This window comes from Myripristis murdjan, chromosome 22 (genome assembly GCF_902150065.1).
Source record: "Myripristis murdjan chromosome 22, fMyrMur1.1, whole genome shotgun sequence".
NCBI lineage: Eukaryota > Metazoa > Chordata > Actinopteri > Holocentriformes > Holocentridae > Myripristis > Myripristis murdjan.
This window is the reverse complement of record NC_044001.1, coordinates 22,598,755-22,623,019: the sequence shown is the minus strand read 5'-3', so window position 1 is coordinate 22,623,019 and position 24,265 is coordinate 22,598,755. Positions and strand designations below refer to the sequence as shown.

Below are 24,265 nucleotides of genomic sequence, written 5' to 3'. Positions count from 1 at the left end.
GGTGGAGACGCCGGAGCCCCCGGTGGCGAGCGTCAGTCGAGGAAGCGGCATGCGAGGGAACGGAGCTAAGTTGTCATTTATCCTTTGGTTTTTGAAATGACTTAATACAGAGGAGACAATGTCAGCACACAGCAGACAGATGCACTTCCTTTGACGTGACTGGCTGGAGTGTTGCAGCTTGGCTGCCCTGCAGAAAACTAGAGGCAAATGTTGATCTTCAGCTCCAGTGTTTTATTATAACAGTTTATAGACGTGAGTAATGAATTCAGTGAGACAGCTCGTGTGCAGCAGGTGGCTGCCTCATGTCAGTAAGACACTCACTGGAAACCCATCAGTGTCCAGGCATGGCTGCCGGAGGAGACAGCTCAGCACCACCAGCAGCAACATGACAGTCATGCCTGCCTGGGTCATTGACAAATACGGAGGCAGTGACGTCCTGCGGTTCACCAAAAACGCCAGCTTCCCCATCATCCACTACCCCAATGAGGTCATCGTCAAAGTGCATGCTGCAGCGCTGAACCCGATTGATGTCAGCATGAGAGGTGAGTGACAGGTCACGTGTCTGCATCTGCACACTGGGGGTGGCCTTTACACTGCTGCTGCACGGGGAAACATCCAAAATCATCTTCATCTTCATCCACTACCTTGATCTCACTGTTGAGATTTAGCTCTGGAGAGTAAGAAAGGCATGCAGGCTGAGGTCAAGAACAATTAAAATCATTTCTAATGGTAATAATGACGCTGTTTGGAAATGAAGTCTGACACGTGACTGAAGAGCTAAGATTTAAAAAAAAATTAAAAAACAAGTGGGATCCCATTAATGTTGAAAGGCTATAACTTTCCATTCTGTGAGCAAAACGTTGTGACACTGTATGGCGAAAGTACAAATTTAGTTCATTTGTAAGGAAGGCTGATGTTTCTCGTGGTTTGATGAGATTCAAAATGAATCACACAGACTCTCACTCCCTCCCACACAGCCAGCGTCTGTTAAACCGCACCGAAATCATCGAGAGGCTCGTCGGCGAGGCCAGAGCTGGGTGGCGTGGGGCAGCAGCAGCAGCGATGTTTGGCCTTGATATTGCGTTGGAGCTCACGCTGACACAACGTGAAGATGAAAGTCCCGGTTGCAATAAATAGCTGCGGCTTGTGTCGTCGTATCTGCGTCTCACTTGTGTTCAGTTGACCTACGTGCCATTCACACTTTCCAGGGCCCGGTTTCCTAAATGATTCTCAGCAGTGAGATCAAGGTAACCGAGCAGGTGGGAGATGATCACAGATGAAACCCACTTGTTTTGGGCCTGTTGTTGCTATAGAAACTGACTGGCACATGCTGTGGTAGTAGTAGACCTCTGAGGCTTTGGCTGTCTGTCCACGCAGGTGGGTATGGGGCTGCCACTCTGTCCATGAAGAGAGACCCGCTGAATATCAATCAGACGGGCAGCGAGTTCCCTCTCATCCTGGGCCGGGACGTGTCCGGGGTCATCATGGAGTGTGGCCTGGATGTGAAGTACTTCAAAGAGGGCGACGAGGTACAGAAAGAGAGAGAGAGAAGGAAAAAAAAGCAGCAGCAGAGTTGCGATGTGTACTCTCAGCACCCACTTTATTAGATACACGTCCCTGCAGGAGCAAGTAAACAGCTTGTTCTTTCAGACAGTGAGTCATGTATGAATAAAGTATGAGGAGATTAACAAAAAAAAAAAAAAAAAAAAAAAAAACACATCTAGTGGCACAAACAGTAGGCGAGGACGCCTCGTCGATAAAGAGAGCTTGGAGGAGGATGGTGAGACTTGTTCAGGCAAACAGGCGAATATCTCAGTGCAACAGTGGCGTGCAGAAGTGCATTTAGAAACATCAAAACTTTTGAAGTGCAGCAAAACTCGTAAGCCGTCCTGACATGAAACAGCAGGGCGGACACACGTGTTACTGATGAGATTAACAAAATGTTCAGCTCCACTTAAGTGCACCTGAGCCTTTCCAGTAATGCATGTCATTACAAACACTGCCATTTGTGGCAAAATGGATGCTGTGGAAAAAGGCGTGCTGGTGCTTTCATAAGACATTTACACACGACATTTTGATAATTATTAGTCATGTGGATATGATGACTGAGCAGGAAGAGGCAAAGAGCAGGACAGCTAGAACGTCTAATAAATTCAGAAAGATGTTTCTCTAACCATATTATGATATCTAAAATCCCAGATGATGTATTGTGTCACAATATTTAAAATACAACTGCTACCATCATTATTATAAGTATTGTTAAGTAATGTTATTATTATTTTTTTTCCTTTTTTGACAGACTTGAATGGACAAAATTATTCCTAATGTCCATGTAACTGCTACTACTACTAATAACAAAACAATAATAATACAATACTGATATTGTATCGATACATAAGTTTTTATTTAGTTTAATTTAGTTTGTGTTGTAGTTTATTGTAGCTTTAGCATTTTTGGTAGAGGTAATATTTTTTTTAAACAAAATAAACAAATCATAAACTAACTGAAGTTTTAAGAATAATATACAGTTTAAACAACTTTTTTTTTTTTTTTTTTTTTTTTAGTATTTTTTCAATCCATCCGCAGCTTTCTTAAAGTCTGGACCGTTTCAAAATTCTCGGCTCAAATTGTGGAGGAAAGTGGAGCGTTCATGTTGTTTTTCCTCTCCCTCAGGTGTGGGCAGCGATCCCTCCATGGAAGCAGGGCAGCCTGGCCGAGTTTGTGGTGCTGAGTGCCAACGAGGTATTGTTTAGCTGGAGTTATTGTTCAAGGTGTTCACTCATTTGTCATTATCTGTGTGCAAGAATCCAATTTTCTCACGGCCCGTTTCACCGAGCCACACTGCAGTGACCTCTGCTTTGGAAGATAAGCGTAATCGAAGTTTTGGTTTTTAGAGTTTGAACAAAATCCTGCGGGATGGGCTTGGCGATCCACTGCCACTCCCTGAACCACACTAATGAAAAAAAAAAAAAAAAAAACTCTTTACAACCATTTTATGTGGCATCGGCAGACAGTGAGCACAGCTTTGAGTTGCCAAGTTTCAAACAGTGAGAGGTGTGTTTGTGTTTGGGGGTGGGGGGATGGGGGCTGCTATTATTACAGCTGCTACTAGTGTAACTGTGTATCGAGGTCAGGTATCCCAAAAACCGAAGTCTCTGAGTCACACGGAGGCAGCATCCATTCCCTACGTGGCGTGCACCGCCTGGTCGGCCCTGGTCAACACGGGTGGACTCACCAAGGAGAACTGCACCAGCAAACGGTGAGGGAAGAGGGACACACACCGCTGTACACGCACACACACACACAAAATTTAAGGTCACGTGTTATTGCTCCCCATCCCGAAGCAGCCCCTTGTCTTTGATCACGGTGATTATTCCACTCCCTGAGCTTAGGCCGGGTTAGTCCGCTCGGTAATGAGCTCCTGGACGACAACGCGCCCTGACCCTCTGGCAGCGTGTCAAACTGTGCTCTGACACGCCGCAGCCCTGCGTGCGGCTGAAATTAATCCTCGTCAGACAGATTCAGATTGAGAGATTAAAAATGCTGCACGTGACTGAGTGCATACATTCGTTAGCCCAGTTACATCTTTTTTTTTTTTTTTTCCTTCCTCTGATAGGATTTTGATTCTTGGAGGATCTGGAGGAGTGGGAACATTTGCCATACAGGTAATGAGGATGATGATGATGATGGTCAAGGCAGAGAAGCTGTTAATTAAAGAAACAGTTCCCCCAAAATACAAAAATGATGTTTCCCCATTTACCCCCAGTGTAAGCTATAATCTGTGTGATTTGGTGCAGTTTCTAATGTGTCACAATCTCACACCCCGACCCCGCTGGCCTCATGTGGAGCTCACGTGAAAAACTCATCGCAGAAGACTGAAAACCTCACCAAACTAGTTGCACAGATAGATAACACTAGGGGAAGTGAGAAAATATCCTTTTTTTTTTTGTATTTTGGATGAACCGCTCCTTTAACAATGTGTGAAGTGCGACGTAACCAGCAGACATATAAGAAACCAGAGTGACACTTAGATAAAGAAGACAAAGCAGCGTCATGAACAATGGTGTTATATAAACTGTGCTGCAAAAAAAAAAAAAAAAAAAAAAAAGATGGGTTATATTCAATACAGGCTTTTGGCGTGGGGTTTCAAAATATTCTACACCGCTTTATTTGGTTACCCAGATAGCTCACGTTACGTAGATACAACATTTGATCTCAATAATGAAAGCTGCAGGCGCCCAAAACAGAACAAGAATCCAAAGAAAGAAAGTCATTACTTCTTTTAATTACTATATACAATAGCACAATTACTTTTAAATGGGTAGTTAATTATGATTCATGCATATAATACATGCCTATGGTTTCAAACTCTCAGCTATTAACTGGATGAAAAGCTATGTGTCATGTTCAATGGAAGTTTTTCAAGTGTAAAAGCATTAGATTGTGGTATTCCTCAGGGAAGTTGCCTAGGACCTTTATTATATTCAATATTTGTGAATGATATGCCATATATTTTAAAAAATGCTTCAATTATAATTTATGCAGATGACACTACAATATATGCTACCGCGGAGAATGTCACAGACCTGAGCGGTATACTTCAAGATAAGTTAATGCAGATTTCTAAATGGGTCACTGAAAATAGAATGAAACTAAATATTTCTGAAACCAAATGTCTTGTTATTGGCTCAAGTTCTGCTCAGAGAAAGGAACACAAATTAAGTGTTTCTTTGTTTGGGGTTCAGATTGAGCAAGTTAAAGAGGCCAGATTGCTAGGCATTACAATAGATGAAACGCTTTCTTGGGCTACTCACATAAATGTTATAGTAATAAAAATGAGCAGGAGTATTTCAATGATAAGAAGGTGTGCCAGCACTACCAAAAAGCATGTTATACAGTCCCTTGTCTTGTCACATCTTGACTATTGTCCTGTAATCTGGTCAAATGCATCTAAACAAGAACTAAATAAAATCCAGCTTACCCAAAATAGAGCTCTGCATTGCTCTTTTAGGAACAGCATTGAAAAAATGCACAATCAGTTGTCATGGATGAGAGTCGGTGAGAGATTAGCTTGTAGCATTATTATATTTTTGAAAAACATCTATATCTCACGTAAACCTACTAGTTTATATTCTCAGCTGTTGCTTGCTAGTGATAGTCACAACTACAGCACTAGACAAGCTGTGAGAGGCAATTTCACCTTGCCTAAACCCAAAACTGATGCCTTCAAGAAAACAGTGATGTACAGGGCAATCGCATACTGGAACAGACTTCCACAACATTTAATTTTAATGTCTAACAGAGTTAGTTTCAAGAAAATACTTAGAAGAGCTATAACACAGAAAGAAGTTGTTGTAGATTGACACTTTTTTTTTTTTGTCAGTTAAACGTATTCTGTTATGAGTAATGGATGTTTATTATGTGCTTGCCTTGAAAAGGCAACACATCTTAAAATCTTGCATATTTAATCTTTTTATGTGCTTGCCTTGAAAAGGCAACACATCTTATTATCTTGCATATTTCTTATTATGTGCTTGCCTTGAAAAGGCAACACATCTTATTATCTTGCATACTTATTATTTTTCTTTTTATTATAGTTTATTTTTCTGCAAATCCTTCGGCGTGCTACTCCTCCTACAGCTTTCATTTTAGACCCACACAATGAATTGGGAAAATGTGCGGCCCCATTGGGAGAAGTGTGCTATTACTTTTATAAGGAATCCGACTTACGGAATTCTCAAAATTCCAATTTTCCCGAAAATTTCGGCCATAGGAAATGAATGGGCAAAACTTCAGAAGGCTCCAGAGCTCAGAGCTTTGGACCTGCGTCCACGCACCAAATACGAAAAATGTGCATCATGTGGAGAAGAAGCTGCTTGCGAATTTTCAAACCAATCCGACATTCAGTTTTTTCGCAATTTTGACGAAATACAAAAAACGGCAAAAGGCTCCGGGAGGTACGTAGGAAACTAGAGGATTGTGCAGTTTCTGGGGAAACTGCGTGGGCAAGCTGGAAGAGTAACCGCGGCGTGCGGTTTCCGAGCAGAAAATAAAATGTATCATGAGAAAGGTAACGCTTTCGGCTTTCAAATGGTGTCCAAATTATTTTCCAACTCCCAAAAATGCCCACCCTGGAGCGAGTTGAAAAAGTGTGTGAGCACACAGCATGAGTAACAGTGGCACTTGCTAGGCTAAGGAAACAACTGCACAAACCACCGCTACCAAGCATATTCCTCTCCAGTGCCAGGTCCCTTTTCAAAAAAATGGACGAGATGGAACTGCAGCTGGCAAAAAACAACTGTGTGCTAGTAATAAACTAGACTTTGTAAAGTTTCTGAAGAAACTTTGATGTGTTTGCCACCCTTGCGACCGTCTGGACATGTGCTTAAACCACCAGGCCTATGCTGTTGTGTCGCTCTTGCCCTGGTGGGGAGTTGAACCGTGGTCTCCTGCATGGCAGGCAGAGACACTATCCACTGTGCCATTGGGGCTTGTGTGACCTGAGTCAGAAATGAGGCTCTATAAAGCACACTGCATGAGTGACAGTGGTGCTTGGGAAAGAATCGCCTAAAAGTAGTGGTCAAACTCCTGCTTTTTTCTCAATGACAGTAAGTCCGAGCGGAAAATAAAAGATATCATGAGAAAGGTAAGGCTTTGGGCTTTCAAACTGTGTCAAAATTATTTTCCAACTCCCAAAAATGCCCACCCTGGAGCGAGTTGAAAAACTGTGTGAGCACACTGCATGAGTGACAGTGGCACTTGGCAGAAAATCGCCTAAAAGTAGTGGTCAAACTAATGCATTTTAATCAATGACAGGAAGTCCGACTGGAAAGTGAAAATTGTGGCCAGCAGAGCAAGTTTAAGACAAAAGTTTTTGGCGATTTTTCAGGGCTGCTCCACTCTAGCCGCTCAGGAATGCCAAGAATGCCACTCTAGCTCAACTCCATTAGTGTGTATTGCATCTGGAATTCCGACTTCAAACTGGAATTGCAGAAAAACGGAATGTCGGATCGGTCTGCTTCTTCTCCACAAGACACACGTTTTTCGTATTTGGTGCGTGGACGCAGGTCCAAAGCTCTGAGCTCTGGAGCCTTCCGAAATTTTGGCCATTCATTTCCTATGGCCGAAATTTTCAGGAAAATTGGAATTTTGAGAATTCCATGAGTCGGATTCCTTATAAAAGTAATAGCACACTATTCCCAATGGGGCCGCACATTTTCCCAATTCATTGTGTGGGCCTAAAACGAAAGCTGTAGGAGGAGTTACGGTCCAAAAAAACGGACCTATAAATAAAGAAATAAAGAAAAAATAAAGAAAGAAATAGTAGGAAGAACATGGGTGTGCAAGCTGCAGCTTGCCCACTAATAACAAGCTGCAGCTTGCCCACTAATAACAAGCTGCAGCTTGCCCACTAACTACAGTGGCATTCCTGAGCGACTAGAGTGAAGCAGCCCTGAAAATTCGCCTACAAATTTAACTTGCTCTCCTGGCCACAATTTTCACTCCACATAAATTTGGGATCAAATTGTAGGAAAAATAGTTGTGCTTTGAAAAATGTAAATACAAAAGCAAAGTAGCTTCAACTTTTTTAATTGTGACTCTTAACGAGGCGGGAGTGCCAGCTTTCTCCCCCATTCACTCCCATTATATCTGGAATGCAAAGTCGCAGGAGAAAAGCAGAAACACACACTTTTTCAACTCGCCGTATGGGCATTTGGAAAATGCCCAAGATACGGGAGTTGGAAAATAATTTCACCATGGCTTAAAAGCCCAAAGCCTTACCTTTGTCATGGTGCAATCCATTTTCTGCTCGGACTTAGTATCGCGGAGATAAAAGCGGTTGTTTGACCAGTAGTTTTAGGCGATCTTCTCCACAGCTCCAGTGTCACTGCTGCTGTGTGCTTCATAGAGACTAATTTCTGGCTCCACCTGCAGCAGCCTCCGTAGTCTAGCGGTAAGTGAGGCTGCCTGTGATGCAGGAGAGCGGTGGTTCAAATCCCGGGCTAGGCATGAGCCATGACTTTTCACAACCCACAAACAGCATTGGGCTGGCGATTTCGCGTGGAACCCAACGTGTGCAAGGCAAGCACATCAAAGTTTCTTCAGAAACTTTTTATCCTCTAGTTTTTATTATTATGTGCTTGCCTTGGAAAGGCAACACATCTTACTATCCTAAATTATTATTTTTATTATTATTATTTTTCCGCAAATTTCTTCGGCGCGCTACTCCTCCTACAGCTTTCATTTTAGGCCCACACAATGAATTGGGAAAATGTGCGGCCCCATTGGGAGAAGTGTGCTATTACTTTTATAAGGAATCCAACATCTGGAATTCCCAAAATTCCCATTTTTGTGGCAAATTTGGCCCATTCGAATGAATGGGCAAAACTTTCGGAGGCTCCACAGAGCAGAGCTTTGGACCTAGGTCCACACACCAAATTAGAAAAATTTGCGTCTTTGGGAGAGGAAGCTACCTGCGAATTTTCAAACCGATCCGACATTCCGTTTTAACGCAATTCCGGTTCGAAGTTGACGCAATACACACTAATGGAGAGAGCTAGAGTGAGTGACGTCACACTTAGAGTGAAGCAGCCCTGAAAAATCGCCTGAAAATTTTGTCTCAAACTTGCTGTACTGGCCACAATTTTCACTCCACATGCATAAATTTGGGATCAAATTGTAGGAAAAATAGTTGTGCTTTGAAAAATGTAAAGACAAAAGCAAAGTAGTTTCAACTTTTTTCATTTCGACTCTTAACGAGGTGGGAGTCCCAGCTCTCTCCCCCATTCAGTCCCATTATATCGGCAAAGCAGAGTCGCGGGAGGAAAGCAGAAACACACACGTTTCCAAATCGCCGTAAATCGGGCATTTTCGGGAGTTGGAAAATAATTTAAACCATGGTTTAAAAGCTCAAAGCCTTAGGATTCTCGTGGTGCAATCCATTTTCTACTCGGACTTACTATCGCGGAGAAAAATGCGGTAGTTTGACCCGTGGTTTTCGGCGATCTTGTCACCAACACCAGTATCATTGCTCCTGTCTGCTTCATAGAATGTAATTTCGGGCTCCGCCCCCATGAGCTCCAGTAGCGCAGCGGTAACCTCCTCGCCTCTCGTGCTGGAGAGCGGAGTTCAATTCTCCTCCTGCCAGGATTGGCAGATTGGGCTATTTTTAATTCCGTTGGGCAGGGAACAATCACGTTAGGCGTCTACTTCAAAATTGGCCTGCTTTTGGCAACATTTGGCTGCTTATGAACTTTCAACTTTCAACACTAATTCTGCATCAAGGTAAGAAAAAATATGGAGCCTATTTGTGTGACTGTGACTGATTTACGGTAGTTAAATAAATAAATAAATAAATAAATAAATAAATAAATCTGCTGGAATGTGATACTTATCTCCAGTCTTCACCCACTCTACTGATCTCCAGTCTTGGAGATCAGTGACTGTATCTACATTTACATCCAAAGAGCGTGAGCTCCCTCTACTGGCAGCCCTGTAAATATATACAAAATAGATGTTATTATAGTTAATAATATTAAAATCATAATAAAAAAAAATTATGAACATTTTTTAGATGTGTTCTAATATCCCTCAGTAATAGTCAGGTAGCATAACAACCTCTTATTTATCTAAATAATTCTCTAGAAAACTATTAAAACCAATCTTTTCATGGATAAGGAAGCCTAACAAGGTAACCAAGAGATAAGAAACACATTGGATGAAAAATAATTGTTTTTTGTTGGTATTTTATGGCTGATTTAAAACACGGGTCAAAACTGAGCCTAACACCGGGGGTGTTACCATGAAATCAACACAAGAGCAAGGTTAATTGTATATTTGAAGTTATTTACGAATCAATTTGAAAACTACATTTTCGTGGCTGCTGGCCTGCACTCACATTATCAAAACCAAACGCGCTCCAGCGCGACTGCCCCCGGTATGCACGTCACATTGAAATACACACATACATTCATCATGTCTTCCTCTTAACTAACAGACGTTTTGTTTCATTTAAGGGGTGTTTATTTACCTTGACAGTTTCAGAGGTAACTTCCTCCGTCTGTGTCCAACTGACAGCCGGAGCCCCCATTTATTTTTTATTTTTATTTTTGATTCATAATAAGAAATACATGTTATTGTGGGACTTACCTTGTGCATTGTGATAAAGGGAGAACTGTCTATTGTGGTGATACCACTTCTTATCACAAGAGGGCACGCTAAGACAAGAAATACAGTCCGTCCAGACGCCGTGCTCGGCTACATTCGGCTGTAATCGTCAGAAGAGTTCCCCATGCAGTTATCAACCAGGCTGAAATGTGTGCGTCTTCTGTGATGTATGATTGACAGGTAAGCAGACTGTTTAGATTAATGGAAATGTGCGTGTGTGAAATAGTGTATGTGAGTGGGGTAGCGAGACATATCAAAGAGACTCACGAAGGACATATATTATTTATTTAATGGCGTGAGTAAGCTAACTGTTATGGCTAGCTCGCTCGCTAAGCGCTAATTACCCTTAGCTTGCTCCCGCGACCCGGAGCTAACGTCAACAGACGGTGGGTGATGTTTATTATTATGGAGTGCAAAATGTAACTAATATAGTCTGCCCCCTTTACTTGATGTCGTAGCACAGTGCACATGACGGTCGCCTTTGTTTTTATGTTGATCCCCTGTTGTGTTCGTGCTCTTTACATTCGGCTGTAATCATCAGAAGAGCTGCACGTGCGGTTATGAACCAGGCTGCAATGTGTGTGTCTTGTTATGTATGATTGACACATGGAGAGTAAACTCGTCTCGACCACAACGCCCTTGTAAGCGTCGTCCTTTGCAAGTGTGCTACACTATATGACAGTCTGTGTGCGCGGCGCACCTGTCAGATCTGGTTGATTGTTATTATCGGTTGATTATTGATTGCGCAATGCCGCCGTTCGCATTAAACGATTTTGCGGAGGGAGGAGGACTGCATGATTTACGTCGTATCCACGTTCGCGTGCCCGACCGTGCATGTGCTTGTGCATGACATAACCACCGCGTGTCTTTGAGTATCACGGATGTGTGTAGAGCGGCGAGGAGAGACAGAGAGAGAGAGAGAGAGAGAGAGCAGCACGCAGCAGTTTGTTTTGAAGCTGAGGCGCGTGATATCAGAGAAACTCCAATACAGTAGACAGGCTCTGGTGATGTTGCGTGTAACCCAACATGCGCAAGGCAAGCACATTAAAGTTTCTTCAGAAACTTTCTATCCTCTAGTTATATTTTATTATTCCACTCTTTTTCGGCGCGCTACTCCTCCTACAGCTTTGGTTTTAGGCCCACACAATGAATTGGGAAAATGTGCGGCCCCATTGGGAGAAGTGTGCTATTACTTTTATAAGGAATCCGACTCACGGAATTCTCAAAATTCCAATTTTCCTGAAAATTCTGGCCATCCGAAATGAATGGCCAAAACTTCAGAAGGCTCCAGGGCCCAGAGCTTTTGACCTGCATCCACGCATCAAATACGAAAAATGTGCATCTTGTGGAGATGAAGAGGTGTGTCAATTTTCAAACCGATCAGACTTTGCAATTTTTCATAATTCACGATTTAAATCACGATTTTGCCCTCATAGAAAAAGAATGGGAAATCGGCAGACCCTCATGCATTTTCAAAGCCTCACAGCTCCCTCATTCTTTGGCCCACAGACTCCATTCAAAGCTTAAATGACTCAGCAGATGTTCAACTTTATGTGTGTCATCTTCAATTTTTCATGTCTGCTTTAGTTTGCCATAAAACACAGTTTAATTTGGAGTTATTTTTGAGCCGCCTCTGACTTTTGAATGAGTGTGTATTGCGTGAGCTAGAGTGGCATTCCTGAGGGCTAGAGTGGAGCAGCCCTTAAAATTCGCCTAAAACTTTTGTCTTTTACTTGCTCTCCTGGCCACAATTTTCACTCCACATGCATAATTTTTTGGAAAGTAGTAGGAAAACTAGTTGTGCTTCGAAAAATTTAAATACAAAAGCAAAGTAGCTTCAACTTTTTAAACTGTGACCCTTAACGAGGCAGGAGTGCCAGCTCTCTCCCCCATAGACTCCCATTATATCTGGAATGCAAAGTCTCGGGAGAGAAGCAGAATGACACACTTTTCCAACTCGCTCTAAGGTGGGCATTTTTGGGAGTTGGAAAATAATTTTGACACAGTTTGAAAGCCCAAAGCCTTGCCTTTCTCATGATACCTTTTATTTTCTGCTCGGACTTACTATCATTGAGAACACAGCAGTAGTTTGACCACTACTTTTAGGTGATTTTTCACAGAAGCAGCACTGTCACTCATGCTGTGTGCTTCATAGAGCCTCATTTCTGGCTCCGCCCACACAAGCCCCAGTGGCACAGTGGATAGTGTCTCTGCCTGCCATGCAAGAGACCAGGGTTCAACTCCCCGCCTGGGCAAGAGCCACAACACTACACAGCCCACAAACAGCATAGGGCTGGCAGTTTAGCGCATGTCCAGGCGCTCGCAAGGCAAGCACATCAAAGTTTCTTCAGAAACTTTATAAAGTCTAGTTATGTGCTTGCCTTGAAAAGGCAACACATCTTATTATCCTGCATACTTATTATTTTTATTTTTATTATTATAGTTTATTTTTCTGCAAATCCTTCGGCGCGCTACTCCTCCTACAGCTTTCATTTTAGACCCACACAATGAATTGGGAAAATGTGCGGCCCCATTGGGAGAAGTGTGCTATTACTTTTATAAGGAATCCGACCCACGGAATTCTCAAAATTCCAATTTTTGTGGAAAATTTCGGCCATAGGAAATGAATTGGCAAAAGTTTGGACGGCTCCAGGACTCAGAGCTTTGGACCTGCGTCCACGCACCAAATACGAAAAACGTGCGTCTTATGGAGAAGAATCAGTGTTTCGATTTTCAAACCGATCAGACTTTCCGTTTTTCTGCAATTCCAGTTTGAAGTCGGAATTCCAAACGCAATACACACTAATGGAGTGAGCTAGAGTGGCATTCCTGAGGGCTAGAGTGGAGCAGCCCTTAAAATTCGCCTAAAACTTTTGTCTTAAACTTGCTCTCCTGGCCACAATTTTCACTCCACATGCATAATTTTTTGGAAAGTAGTAGGAAAAATAGTTGTGCTTTGAAAAATGCAAATACAAAAGCAAAGTATCTTCAACTTTTTAAACTGTGACCCTTAACGAGGCAGGAGTGCCAGCTCTCTCCCCCATAGACTCCCATTATATCTGGAATGCAAAGTCTCAGGAGAGAAGCAGAAGGACACACTTTTCCAACTCGCTGTAAGGTGGGCATTTTTGGGAGTTGGAAAATAATTTTGACACAGTTTGAAAGCCCAAAGCCTTGCCTTTCTCATGATACCTTTTATTTTCTGCTCGGACTTACTGTCATTGAGAACAAAGCAGTAGTTTGACCACTACTTTTAGGTGATTTTTCACAGAAGCAGCACTGTCACTCATGCTGTGTGCTTCATAGAGCCTCATTTCTGGCTCCGCCCACACAAGCCCCAGTGGCACAGTGGATAGTGTCTCTGTCTGCCATGCAGGAGACCAGGGTTCAACTCCCCGTCTGGGCAAGAGCCACAACACTACACAGCCCACAAACAGCATAGGGCTGGCGGTTTAGCGCATGTCCAGGCGCTCGCAAGGCAAGCACATCAAAGTTTCTTCAGAAACTTTATAAAGTCTAGTTATTATTATTATTATTCCACTCTTTTTTCGGCGCGCTACTCCTCCTACAGCTTTGGTTTTAGGCCCACACAATGAATTGGGAAAATGTGCGGCCCCATTGGGAGAAGTGTGCTATTACTTTTATAAGGAATCCGACCCACGGAATTCTCAAAATTCCAATTTTCCTGAAAATTTCGGCCATCCGAAATGAATGGCCAAAACTTTGGAAGGCTCCTGAGCCCAGAGCTTTGGACCTGCGTCCACGCATCAAATACGAAAAATGTGCGTCTTGTGGAGAAGAAGAGGTGTGTCAATTTTCAAACCGATCAGACTTTAGGATTTCTCATAATTCAATTTTAAAATCGCGATTTTGCCCTCATAGAAAAAGAATGGGAAATCGGCAGACACTCATGCATTTTCAAAGCCTCACAGCTCCCTCATTCTTTGGCCCACAGACTCCATTCAAAGCTTAAATGACTCAGCAGACCTTCAACTTTATGTGTGTCATCTTCAATTTTTCATGTCTGCTTTAGTTTGCCATAAAACACAGTTTAAGTTTGGAGTTATTTTTGAGCCGCCTCTGACTTTTGAATGAGTGTGTATTGCGTGAGCTAGAGTGGCATTCCTGAGGGCTAGAGTGGAGCAGCCCTGAAAATTCGCCTAAAACTTTTGTCTTAAACTTGCTCTCCTGGCCACATTTTCACTCCACATGCATAATTTTTTGGAAAGTAGTAGGAAAAATAGTTGTGCTTTGAAAAATGCAAATACAAAAGCAAAGTAGCTTCAACTTTTTAAACTGTGACCCTTAACGAGGCAGGAGTGCCAGCTCTCTCCCCCATAGACTCCCATTATATCTGGAATGCAAAGTCTCAGGAGAGAAGCAGAAGGGCACACTTTTCCAACTCGCTGTAAGGTGGGCATTTTTGGGAGTTGGAAAATAATTTTGACACAGTTTGAAAGCCCAAAGCCTTGCCTTTCTCATGATACCTTTTATTTTCTGCTCGGACTTACTGTCATTGAGAACAAAGCAGTAGTTTGACCACTACATTTAGGTGATTTTTCACAGAAGCAGCACTGTCACTCATGCTGTGTGCTTCATAGAGCCTCATTTCTGGCTCCGCCCACACAAGCCCCAGTGGCTCAGTGGATAGTGTCTCTGCCTGCCATGCAGGAGACCAGGGTTCAACTCTCCGCCTGGGCAAGAGCCACAACACTACACAGCCCACAAACAGCATAGGGCTGCTGATTTAGCACATGTCCAGGCGCTCGCAAGGCAAGCACATCAAAGTTTCTTCAGAAACTTTATAAAGTCTAGTTTTATTATGCTTATTTGATTTCAATTTAGTGCACTAAGTAAAATTATCATTACTATATGGATATATGTTCTATTTTTGTTTACTTCTGTATGTATTTTATGTCTGTTATATTTTGTTTATCGTTCTTTGTTATTTAGGATGATAGTTGTTGTTTTCTTTTCCTTTGATATATGTGTGACTGTATATGTTACATGTTCTTTTATTTTGTTTGTTAGGTTTTGCTTGTAAATCTTTTAATTGTATTTATTATTTGACCCCAGGAAGAATAGTCACTACTGAGGCAGTGACTAATGGGGATCAACAATAAACAATAAACAATACAGGATTACATGCAATGAAAGGGTGAATAAAGAGATCATTTCTCTCATTGTAATTGTCACTCTGTGTCTTCATGCTGTTGCGGGCAGATGCTGAAGGCATGGGGCGCCCATGTGACTGTAACATGCTCCCAGAATGCCGAGCGCTTGGTAAGGGGACTGGGGGCGGACCATGTGGTTGACTACACTGCAGGGCCCGTGGAGGTGCCTCTCGCCACACTGGAGAAGTGAGTTAAAAAAAGAAGTAACATTCAAACTCGCAGTTTCAGACATTTACACTTCTTTGTCATTCATGTTTGATTGGAGTGGGTGTGTGTGTGCGCGTGTGTGTCTGTATGTGTGAATCAGTGAGTGGCGTACCCAGTCCCTGCCTGCTGCGGTCTGCTCAGCGCTGTGGGAAAACTGAGTCCTTCAGCTCTCTAATGAACCTGTTCACATTTCACTCTCATGATGCTGCTTTCCCCCCCTCTGTCATCTTAACTGCCCACTCTTCTTTTTCCTCTCATGTCTCATTTGCTCCTTCCTTTATGCCCGGTCTCTCTCTGTGTCACCATTTGTCATCTCGTCTCCTCTTCTTCTCTGTGTGTCTCTCTCTCTCGGCTCCCCACCCCACAAGGTTTGACCTGATCCTGGATAATGTGGGTGGAGCCACCGAGAGTTGGGCGCTGGGTCTGCTCAAGCCTTGGTGCGGCGCCAAATATGTCACCCTCGTCACTCCCTTCCTGCAGAACACGGACATGCTGGGCATCGCCGACGGCATGCTGCAGACCGGCGTCACTGTGGCCTCCAAGGCCCTCAAGGTACTCACGGAGGAGTTGGATCGATATGTTTGTTTGCTGACACTAGGGGGTGGACAATATGGACAAAATCAAATACAGCTATATTTTTGATTCCTCCATATCAGTATTGTACAACAGTGTACTAGTGTCAGTGAAGTGACCCACAAATTTACAAGAAAAAAACTATTCTCTGAGATTAAAGTGGTAAATTTACAAGAAAAAACTCAGAAAAATACTTTTTCTTATAGTTATCTTCCTTATACTCTCATACTTAAAGGAAGCACTTGTCTTGACTTTGTGAGGTTGGATCAGCCTCACTCTGCAGACGCTGCTGCTCGCCGTGCATCAGGCCTGCAGCTGATGACATCATCAAATTCTACTTTGTGGTGGGATTTAGGAACAAGGACACCCTGGTGATTTTAGCCCAGAATCACAACATTGTTTTCTTCTGAATCTGCTCAAGTCACAGCAATGTTTCTGTAAAGTGCAGATGCTGATGAGAATATTGCGATTCTGGCCTATAATCACCACGATCTCCTTGTCAGTAAATCCCATAGTACAAGAAAAAATGTTTTTCTGTGTTATTTTCTTGTAAATTTGTATATCAATTTATGACTTCAATCCCAGAAGTTGTGATTTTTCTCATAAATTTGTGAGTTTTTTCCTCAGAAATGTTATTTTTCTTGTAAATTTATCACGTTAACCTTTTGTATCAGAATATTACCCCCCTTCCCCGGCTGTGTAACTTTTTTTCTCAGTATGGTGATCCTAGTATGCCGTCGTAATATTGTGATGAACATGTAGGGATGACTCTTGGTGCTTTCATTAGACATTCACACACAAGTGGTTTTTGAAAAACAATTATCAGTATGGGGATACGATGAACAAGCACGCAGAGGCAAATAACAGAACAGCTAGAACAGTCAAAAAATCAGAAAAATGTCAGTCAGGAAAGACAGCATGTTATTATCCAACACCGGAAAAACATTTTCCCCTCATGGGGACAGTAACGTTTACAGCTGGGAGTTAATTTCATGGGTAATTAAAATATGAAATATAGGCGAGTCAGTGTCCGTCTCTAATATTATGGATGTGATGTAGTTTGATTGATGTTATATTTAATGCCTGGTTTTATATTGTCTATGTCTATGGCAAGTGGAACAGATGTATGCACGACTCTGTGGTTGATATTTTCATTTTTATCAGTAGCAGTTGGAGGAGGAGGAGAAGTAATGATAGCGCTCCAGTTTTTTAACCGAGTTTGATGATGTTTCTGTGTGGAGTTTGCATGTTCCCCCCGTTTCTGTTTCCACTGGGAGCTCCAGTTTCCTCCCACAGTCCAAACACATGCAGGTCAGGTGAATCAGAGACACTAAATTTCTCCTCTGTGTGAATGTGTGTGTTTGTCTGTCTGCCCTGTGATGGACTAGCAACCTGTCCAGGGAGTTTTTCCCTGCCTTTTGCCCAGTGAGCGCTGGGATGGGCTTCAGCAGGTTGGAAAATGAATGAATGAATAATGTTGTTTCACTCTTTTCTACTTTGTTAAGAATAGCAAAGGTTCAGTTTGGCACCAAAGGGTTCCAGACTTAAGCAGTGCAACCCAGATTAAAGCATCCTCCACACACCCATACATGATCTTATAATGTCTTCACACACACACACACACACACACACACACACCCTGATATGAGTGACTTTGGCATCCTGTCGGCGCGGCCACTGTGGTGAACAGCGACTGCACAACATAGCGCTGGTGCAGTGCAACTGTGGTTTGGGTGTGTGTGTTTGTGTGTGTGTGTGTGTGTGTGTGTGTGTGTGTGTGTTTGCATCTATTTGTGTTTGTGTGTGTTACATATTTGCATGATTGGCACCACTTCTGACTTTCCACTCAACACTCCACCACAGAATCCACAGGATGTATTCACTTCAGCTTGAGTGACTGTAGTTCAGCGGAAGTGTCTTTGCTGCAGCGCGCTGAGTATTCCTTCACTACTGAGGGTGTGAGCGAGTACGCAAAGAAATGACACCTCACCTTCCTTTATGGTTAAGGGATTGGTTAAAAGTCAGATTTTTAGCACTTATGTCTTTAGTAAAGTTGGTTGACTGTTTTGGCGGTGAGGCAGGGTGCTGTATTAAAACTCAGATGTAGTAATATTTATCAGGGGAAGTTCTGTGACCAATTCTTTGATCTGCAAGTTCTTCCAGTTGTGTTTCTGTTGTGTGTGTGTAGTATAGTCAGGGTTAATGGCACCTTTGAAGCTGTTTTGCCTTCATAATTTGACAGTTTTTTGGTTGAAACAGGATGTTGATGTATAAAAATGGGAGGAGAAATAACGAGTTCATAGATTAGGAAATGTTTTGTGCATATGATTGAGGCTACACAAATTTGGGTTTTTTAAATGTATTTTTTTTTTTTTTTTTTTTTTTATAGAATTTTTATATTTTTATAGAATAATAATAATAATCACAACATTAACAAAACAAACCAAATACCAATAATATAATAGAAATAATAATACTCAAGAGAAGAAAGAAAAAAATAAATACATAAAAAAGAGGGGAAAAAAGAGGCTATGTCAACCGCCAGTGGTATTTATACAATTTCATCTTTATACCTTTCAAAAAACATATTTTTATATATTGTTTTAAACTGCTCTGCTGGGTTTTGAGAAAATTGCTACCAGCAGGACCAAAAACCACATTTCTGGGGCTGATCAATCCAAAATGCACTAACTTTTTTTGCTTGTGACCCATTAAAGCAAAGCAGTGCCTTCTCCTTCCCCCCGTCACAGGCCGCATATGCAGAGAGGAGAAGAGTCCACCTGGACAATGACTGCCTGCTCAGGTTGTTGCATTTGCTTAATAATCAGGGGAGGCCTTGTGTTTTAAAACTACCCAGTGTTTCACAAGGAAACAGAAAATGTCTTAATCATCTTGCAACCCCCAAAAATGATCTCATGACCCCCTGGGGTGTCCCAATCCCCAGGTTTAGAACCACTGGTCTAGAGGATGACACTTGGCAATTTAGGTGATCAGGTGACCTTTTCTCTGGTGCCACAGCGGCCCCAGTGGGGCATCTGTGTTTGTAATAACACGCTCCTTTGTCTAGACTTTCTGTTCAATCCAGACTTCAGAGCAGACAACAGGCACCTCCTGGTTTTGTCCCTCCAGCAGGACGCCCTAAATTCCCGTCCATCTGTGCAACATTTGGCTAAATGTGTCAAAATTTATTAGGTGTCTTGCCATGAAATTTGGCTAGCACAGTCAGACTCCCCAGAGGATGAACCCTGTCAGTTTTGGGTGACTTCATGTCCTTTCCCTCTTGTGCCACCATTACCCCAAAATATCTCAACACCTGCTGGGGGGGGGGGACTTGGAATTTATATTACACCTGCTGGAGCACGATGCATTCATTACTACGAAATTGCCTTTTTGTTAAAAAGGAAAATGCTTCATTTAATGGTGACTTTATTATCACCAAAGAAATGCCACTGGGGTGAGAGTAACGTTTTGTTCATGTGGCTTTTTTTTCATCTGTCGATTTAAAGGAAAGTGCTCAGAAAATAGAAACTCAAGCAGAGAAGTGTGGATAGAGGTTAGTGATGGCACGGGGCATCCCCGGACCGATTTGCCCTATTCTTCTTTTTTTCCTGCTAACTGTCGAGTGATGTGACAGTTAATCATGGGGCAAACCCCGCGCTGTGAAAGAGAGAGCGAGGGCATGCGGCAGTGTATATGCAGATCTTGAGGGAAAGCTTTCTTGCTTTTCACACTGTACTTGAGATTTGAATCTAGGCTTTATGATATTTATTTTCTGGCACCTTCCTTGATTCTTTTAACCGGCCTCTCCACCTTACAGACAAAATTCCTCGCTCTCTCTCTCTCTCTCTCTCTCCCTCCCTCTTCTTCCCAACTGCTCCCCTTGTCTCGTTCGCCTCCTGGAGCAGGAAAAATCTCATCTTTCCAAGCGTAACCAGATAGGATACTGTATCATCTGTTGTGTTGCCTTCATGGCGCCTTTTTTCCAACACACACACACACACACAGCCGTACACAAATGGGATGAACAGGTGTGTAGTGGCTCAGTCAGGACACCTGAATGGCCTACATAGTGCAGCCCCTAGCCGTCACACACAAAAACACACCACCCCTCCAGGCGCTGAGAGGACAAAGCAGACAGCGTTCATTTGTGGAGCGCTCAGCTGATTTTTTTTTTTTTTCTGTGCCCAGACCTTGTGCTTCAGAGACTGGAGGTAATTTTAGTAAGAGAGGGAGGGGGGCTCTGCCTTTGGGGGGCTCTGGGTTACAACAGCATTGTCTTTTTCTGCCACTGATACTGTCTTAGGCCTGGGTGATGTGGCCTGAAACGTCACCATGATAAAATGTTTTATTTTAGTCAATATCAGGAATTATTTCTATATAGATTAGAGTTATTCTAATTTCTTTTAGCCTCCAAAACAGCAGTATGCAGTTCCTGTGTGCCGTGTGTGTGTGTCTCCTCGTGCATGAATGGGCGTGCAACCAGACCTTCCGCTATTCTTCCTGCATGATCTGTGCTTTAAAATGATTGATACACTATTGAACATTTTTTTTATATTGATACTGAGGAAAAATATGTTGTGATAATTGTTGTTTTTGTTTAATTGCCCAGCTCTTAACTGTCCTTATGACTTAGAAGGAGCACATTGTAATTCAGGTCACAACAATGAAGCGGTTATTATAATTGGTGTTGCACAAGGTGTTCTTGTTTTTTACAGAGCAGAACAAAAACAAAAAGGGCATGAAAAATGTTACACCCTCACACCCCTTATGCCTACACCACCCCAGTGTCCCAAGGGCAAAGAAAGCTAACGAAAAAATAAATAAAAAAAAAAAAAACAGGATGAATAAACAAATGCTTCATGTGGTGCAAAGAGGCAACACGACACAGATAAGGAGGAGGCAAAAAAAACCAAACAACTGCATGGAAAATTAATTTTAAAATGTATTCGGGTGTGTTGTCTTGAAGACTACACGCTTTTTGTGAATTTTAGTTTTGACAGGATTTGAACAGCTCTTGACCTTCAGGGGACGAGAGCTGCTTGCTTTGACCAAGCCTCACTCACATACAGCACATTTTCCACCGTTAATGTCTCTGCTGTTCGTGGTGATGTTTGACAGATTTTCAGTGGAGAGCTGTTTGTTCACTTATAGAGCACATCAGGCTCTCTCTGAGTGTTAACCCTATAAAATCTGAGCATATTGTGAGGGACTGGCGAGCGTCACTTTGTAACCCAGTGCTTACCTGCAGTAGGAAGACAGGCGAGCGTGTTGCTGTGCAGGATAACACACCTCTAACACCAACTCAGTTAGAGCTGCTGACTCTAACTGACTCTAACTCTTATTTCAGCTACCCACACGTCTTGTCTATGTTGAAAAAAACTGTGGCCTCTACATGCTGTATTTACTGACTGACTTTTTAAAATAAAACACGTCACTAGCCCTTGGCTCATGGCTTTACATAAACAATAGGCTCATAGAAACACTCGCAGATCATTGATTTTTACAGTCAGAGACAAATTACCACTGACATTTGCTATGCAACTGTTGAGCCCAGTAAAAGTGTCTTTTGGTGCCAAATATTGATTAGATCCAGGACATGGATTATAATAAATGCAGTTCCTGCATACATAATGGGTAGAAAGTATAGATGATGACTGGAAGGATTAATTTGCAGCAGAATATTGAAACATTGCAGAAAAGACCGGGAAAAGGATGTACCTTGTGGTTTCGTAGACAGGAAGCAACAACATACGACTCCTTCCCCTCCCTCTGCCTCACACACACACACACACACACACACACACACACGTACAAACAGTCTATACAAAGATAGTAAAAGGAAAACTAGAGCGCCGACAACTGGTTTGGCAGTCAAAGTGTCCTCATTTCACAACGGGCCCAAAGGCAAAATGTTGCATAACTACTCAACTCCTGCACAAACACAATGAAAGGACTGACACAACTCCTTCTTCCTTTTGTGACGGGTTCCGAGGAATCCCACCCAGCTGCTTGACGCTGAATAGCGAGCGGCTCTGAAAGTGGGCTGCGTCCCCACCCAGTCGCCTGACACACTTGGGCTTCTTTCTTTAGATCTGGGCTGACTTGGAGAAATTAGAACATTTGACCTGATTATAAAAGCAAAGTGAATATACAGTATGTATGATAGGGGGGAGAATCACCGGGTAACTTGTGATATGATACTATCACAATATTTCACTCACAATAGCGATGGTATCACAGTACAGGCGAGTCTGCAGTGTATTGTAAGATAATCAGCCATGATGCATCATGATATGTGTAACTGAAGAAGAAAAAATACCCAGAAAAGGCAAAATAATTTTCCAAAAAGCAGGAATCAGTGGTGGTTTCAGTGTTTTAATCAGCACAGCGACTGCAACATGAACACGGCACGGCAGTTTCAGTTCAAACGCCTCAAGGCGGGAACAAATATGCCTCAAATACAGGAACTCATTTGCACAGATGTACTTATGTGCAAACCTGTGCAAATGAAGTTAAAAACTCAAATATTGATACTTGGCACAAGTGTATTGATAATAAATTACAAGTACCAGGCTGTATCTATTTTAATATTTTGTCCCATCCTTAAAATATGACAGTAATGCTGAGTCAGGGTTAGGCTGTAGTTGATGGATGAAGGTGAGAGGTGAAGTGTTGTTATTTGGGGGGCCGTGGTGTTATAATTGTAAGGAAGGTAATTACTTAGAGGTGAAGGCATTACATAGGTGAAAGCTTGCCATTCATGTTGCAGGATGTGTGGACTTTTAAGGTTTCTCGATTATGGTACAACTTCAGATGGAGCATTTCAGAAACATGCCCTGATTGTGGTAAAGTCAGCACTCACGCTCTCCTCATGCCTTTCATTTCGGTCTGTTTTTCCCAGCACCTCACGAAGGGAGTTCACTACCGCTGGGGGTTCTTTGCGCCCAGTGGCCCGGCACTGGACGACATAAGTGAGATGGTGGATGCGGGACAGGTATGGCATCATTTATTTTGATATCTCTGTTGGATGATTGCTAGGTGATGATTTACCAACACTGAAACGATTCTCACTGATTTCCTTTATCAGAATTATTTTCTCCTCTCACCCTCTATGCAGATGACATCCCTCTGTCTAAGAGGAAAAGCAGGGTACATTTTGGGACTGATTTTCTCTTTCCCAATTCTTGATGCCTATATATCAACACTGTCACGTGAAGCATTATATAGAAAAAAAAACTGTAGTGGGAATCAGGTACATTTGAAAACATCATAAAAAAATCATTATCAAAGAAGGTTCACATACAGCTATAAAACTCTTTGTGAAGGCAGTCACATCTACTCGGCATGGCTATCCTCACTGGATTTGTGGTTTGTATGGTTTGTATGATTTTCTCTCTCTGTTCCTAAGATCCGGGCAGTAGTGGAGGAGCAGTTCGCCTTCTCCCAGGTTCCTCAGGCCTTCCAGAAGGTAGAGAAAGGCCATGCACGAGGAAAGACTGTGGTGCAGATCAGCGGAGGAGGCGGAGATGACTCACAACACTGACATACCGCATAAACACTCACATCCTATCACGTACATCTCCCTTTGAACAAGGCCTGGAAACTGATTTGTCTTCTATAATAAATTATCTGTGCAGTCTGTGCATATTGCCCGGTATAATCAGCTGAGGAAATAAACTTGATTGATACAATTATCGCTTGTATTCACTGTGTGTGTTTGGCAACTGAACTTGTGTATAAATGACACACGATATCACGTTTTTGATTTTGCTACATAAAATGAAACTGAGACTTTTAAAATATTTGGAATGCATACTTTGCATATTGTCACAGGTAAAACAGCTCAACAAGAGCAGTAAGCCCTGCATATTTATTAAGATTTATAAAAATTCTGTTTTTCACAGTGGAAATAAACCAAACAATATTTCTGAAGTTACTCAAGCATTTGCATAGGCTTGTTTTTATCAACAATATTTGTTTGTTTATTGTTTTGTTAGTCTAAGAAGAAGTGCGCAGTGTACAGGCAAATGATCTAGCCTGAGGTCGAGGCTTAGTTAACATATCTGTCTATGGGGAAGGACAGAGATAGTGTGTGTGTGTGTGTGTGTGTGTGTGTGTGTGTGTGTGTTCACCAGAAGGTTCTC

The 24,265-nt window shown here is 42.4% G+C and overlaps 1 protein-coding gene across 1 annotated transcript; it reads left to right on the top strand.

Moving 5' to 3' along the window:
* Window positions 1-16: 16 nt before the first annotated feature.
* Window positions 17-23,815, top strand: rtn4ip1 (reticulon 4 interacting protein 1). Its single transcript, XM_030044065.1, has 9 exons — window positions 17-542; window positions 1,378-1,529; window positions 2,674-2,742; window positions 3,135-3,259; window positions 3,617-3,665; window positions 15,391-15,527; window positions 15,917-16,100; window positions 23,023-23,115; window positions 23,530-23,815. Exons 1-9 carry the CDS (start codon window positions 260-262, stop codon window positions 23,662-23,664), a joined length of 1,227 nt encoding a protein of 408 aa, XP_029899925.1. The 5' UTR covers window positions 17-259; the 3' UTR covers window positions 23,665-23,815.
* Window positions 23,816-24,265: the final 450 nt, after the last annotated feature.

Excerpts from the sequence above, each read along its gene's own strand:
- rtn4ip1 (XM_030044065.1), top strand. The coding sequence starts at position 260 with ATGAATTCAGTGAGACAGCTCGTGTGCAGCAGGTGGCTGCCTCATGTC. Across the intron at positions 543-1,377 it reads GATTGATGTCAGCATGAGAG|GTGGGTATGGGGCTGCCACT; the intron begins GTGAGTGACAGG and ends CTGTCCACGCAG. Across the intron at positions 1,530-2,673 it reads ACTTCAAAGAGGGCGACGAG|GTGTGGGCAGCGATCCCTCC; the intron begins GTACAGAAAGAG and ends CCTCTCCCTCAG.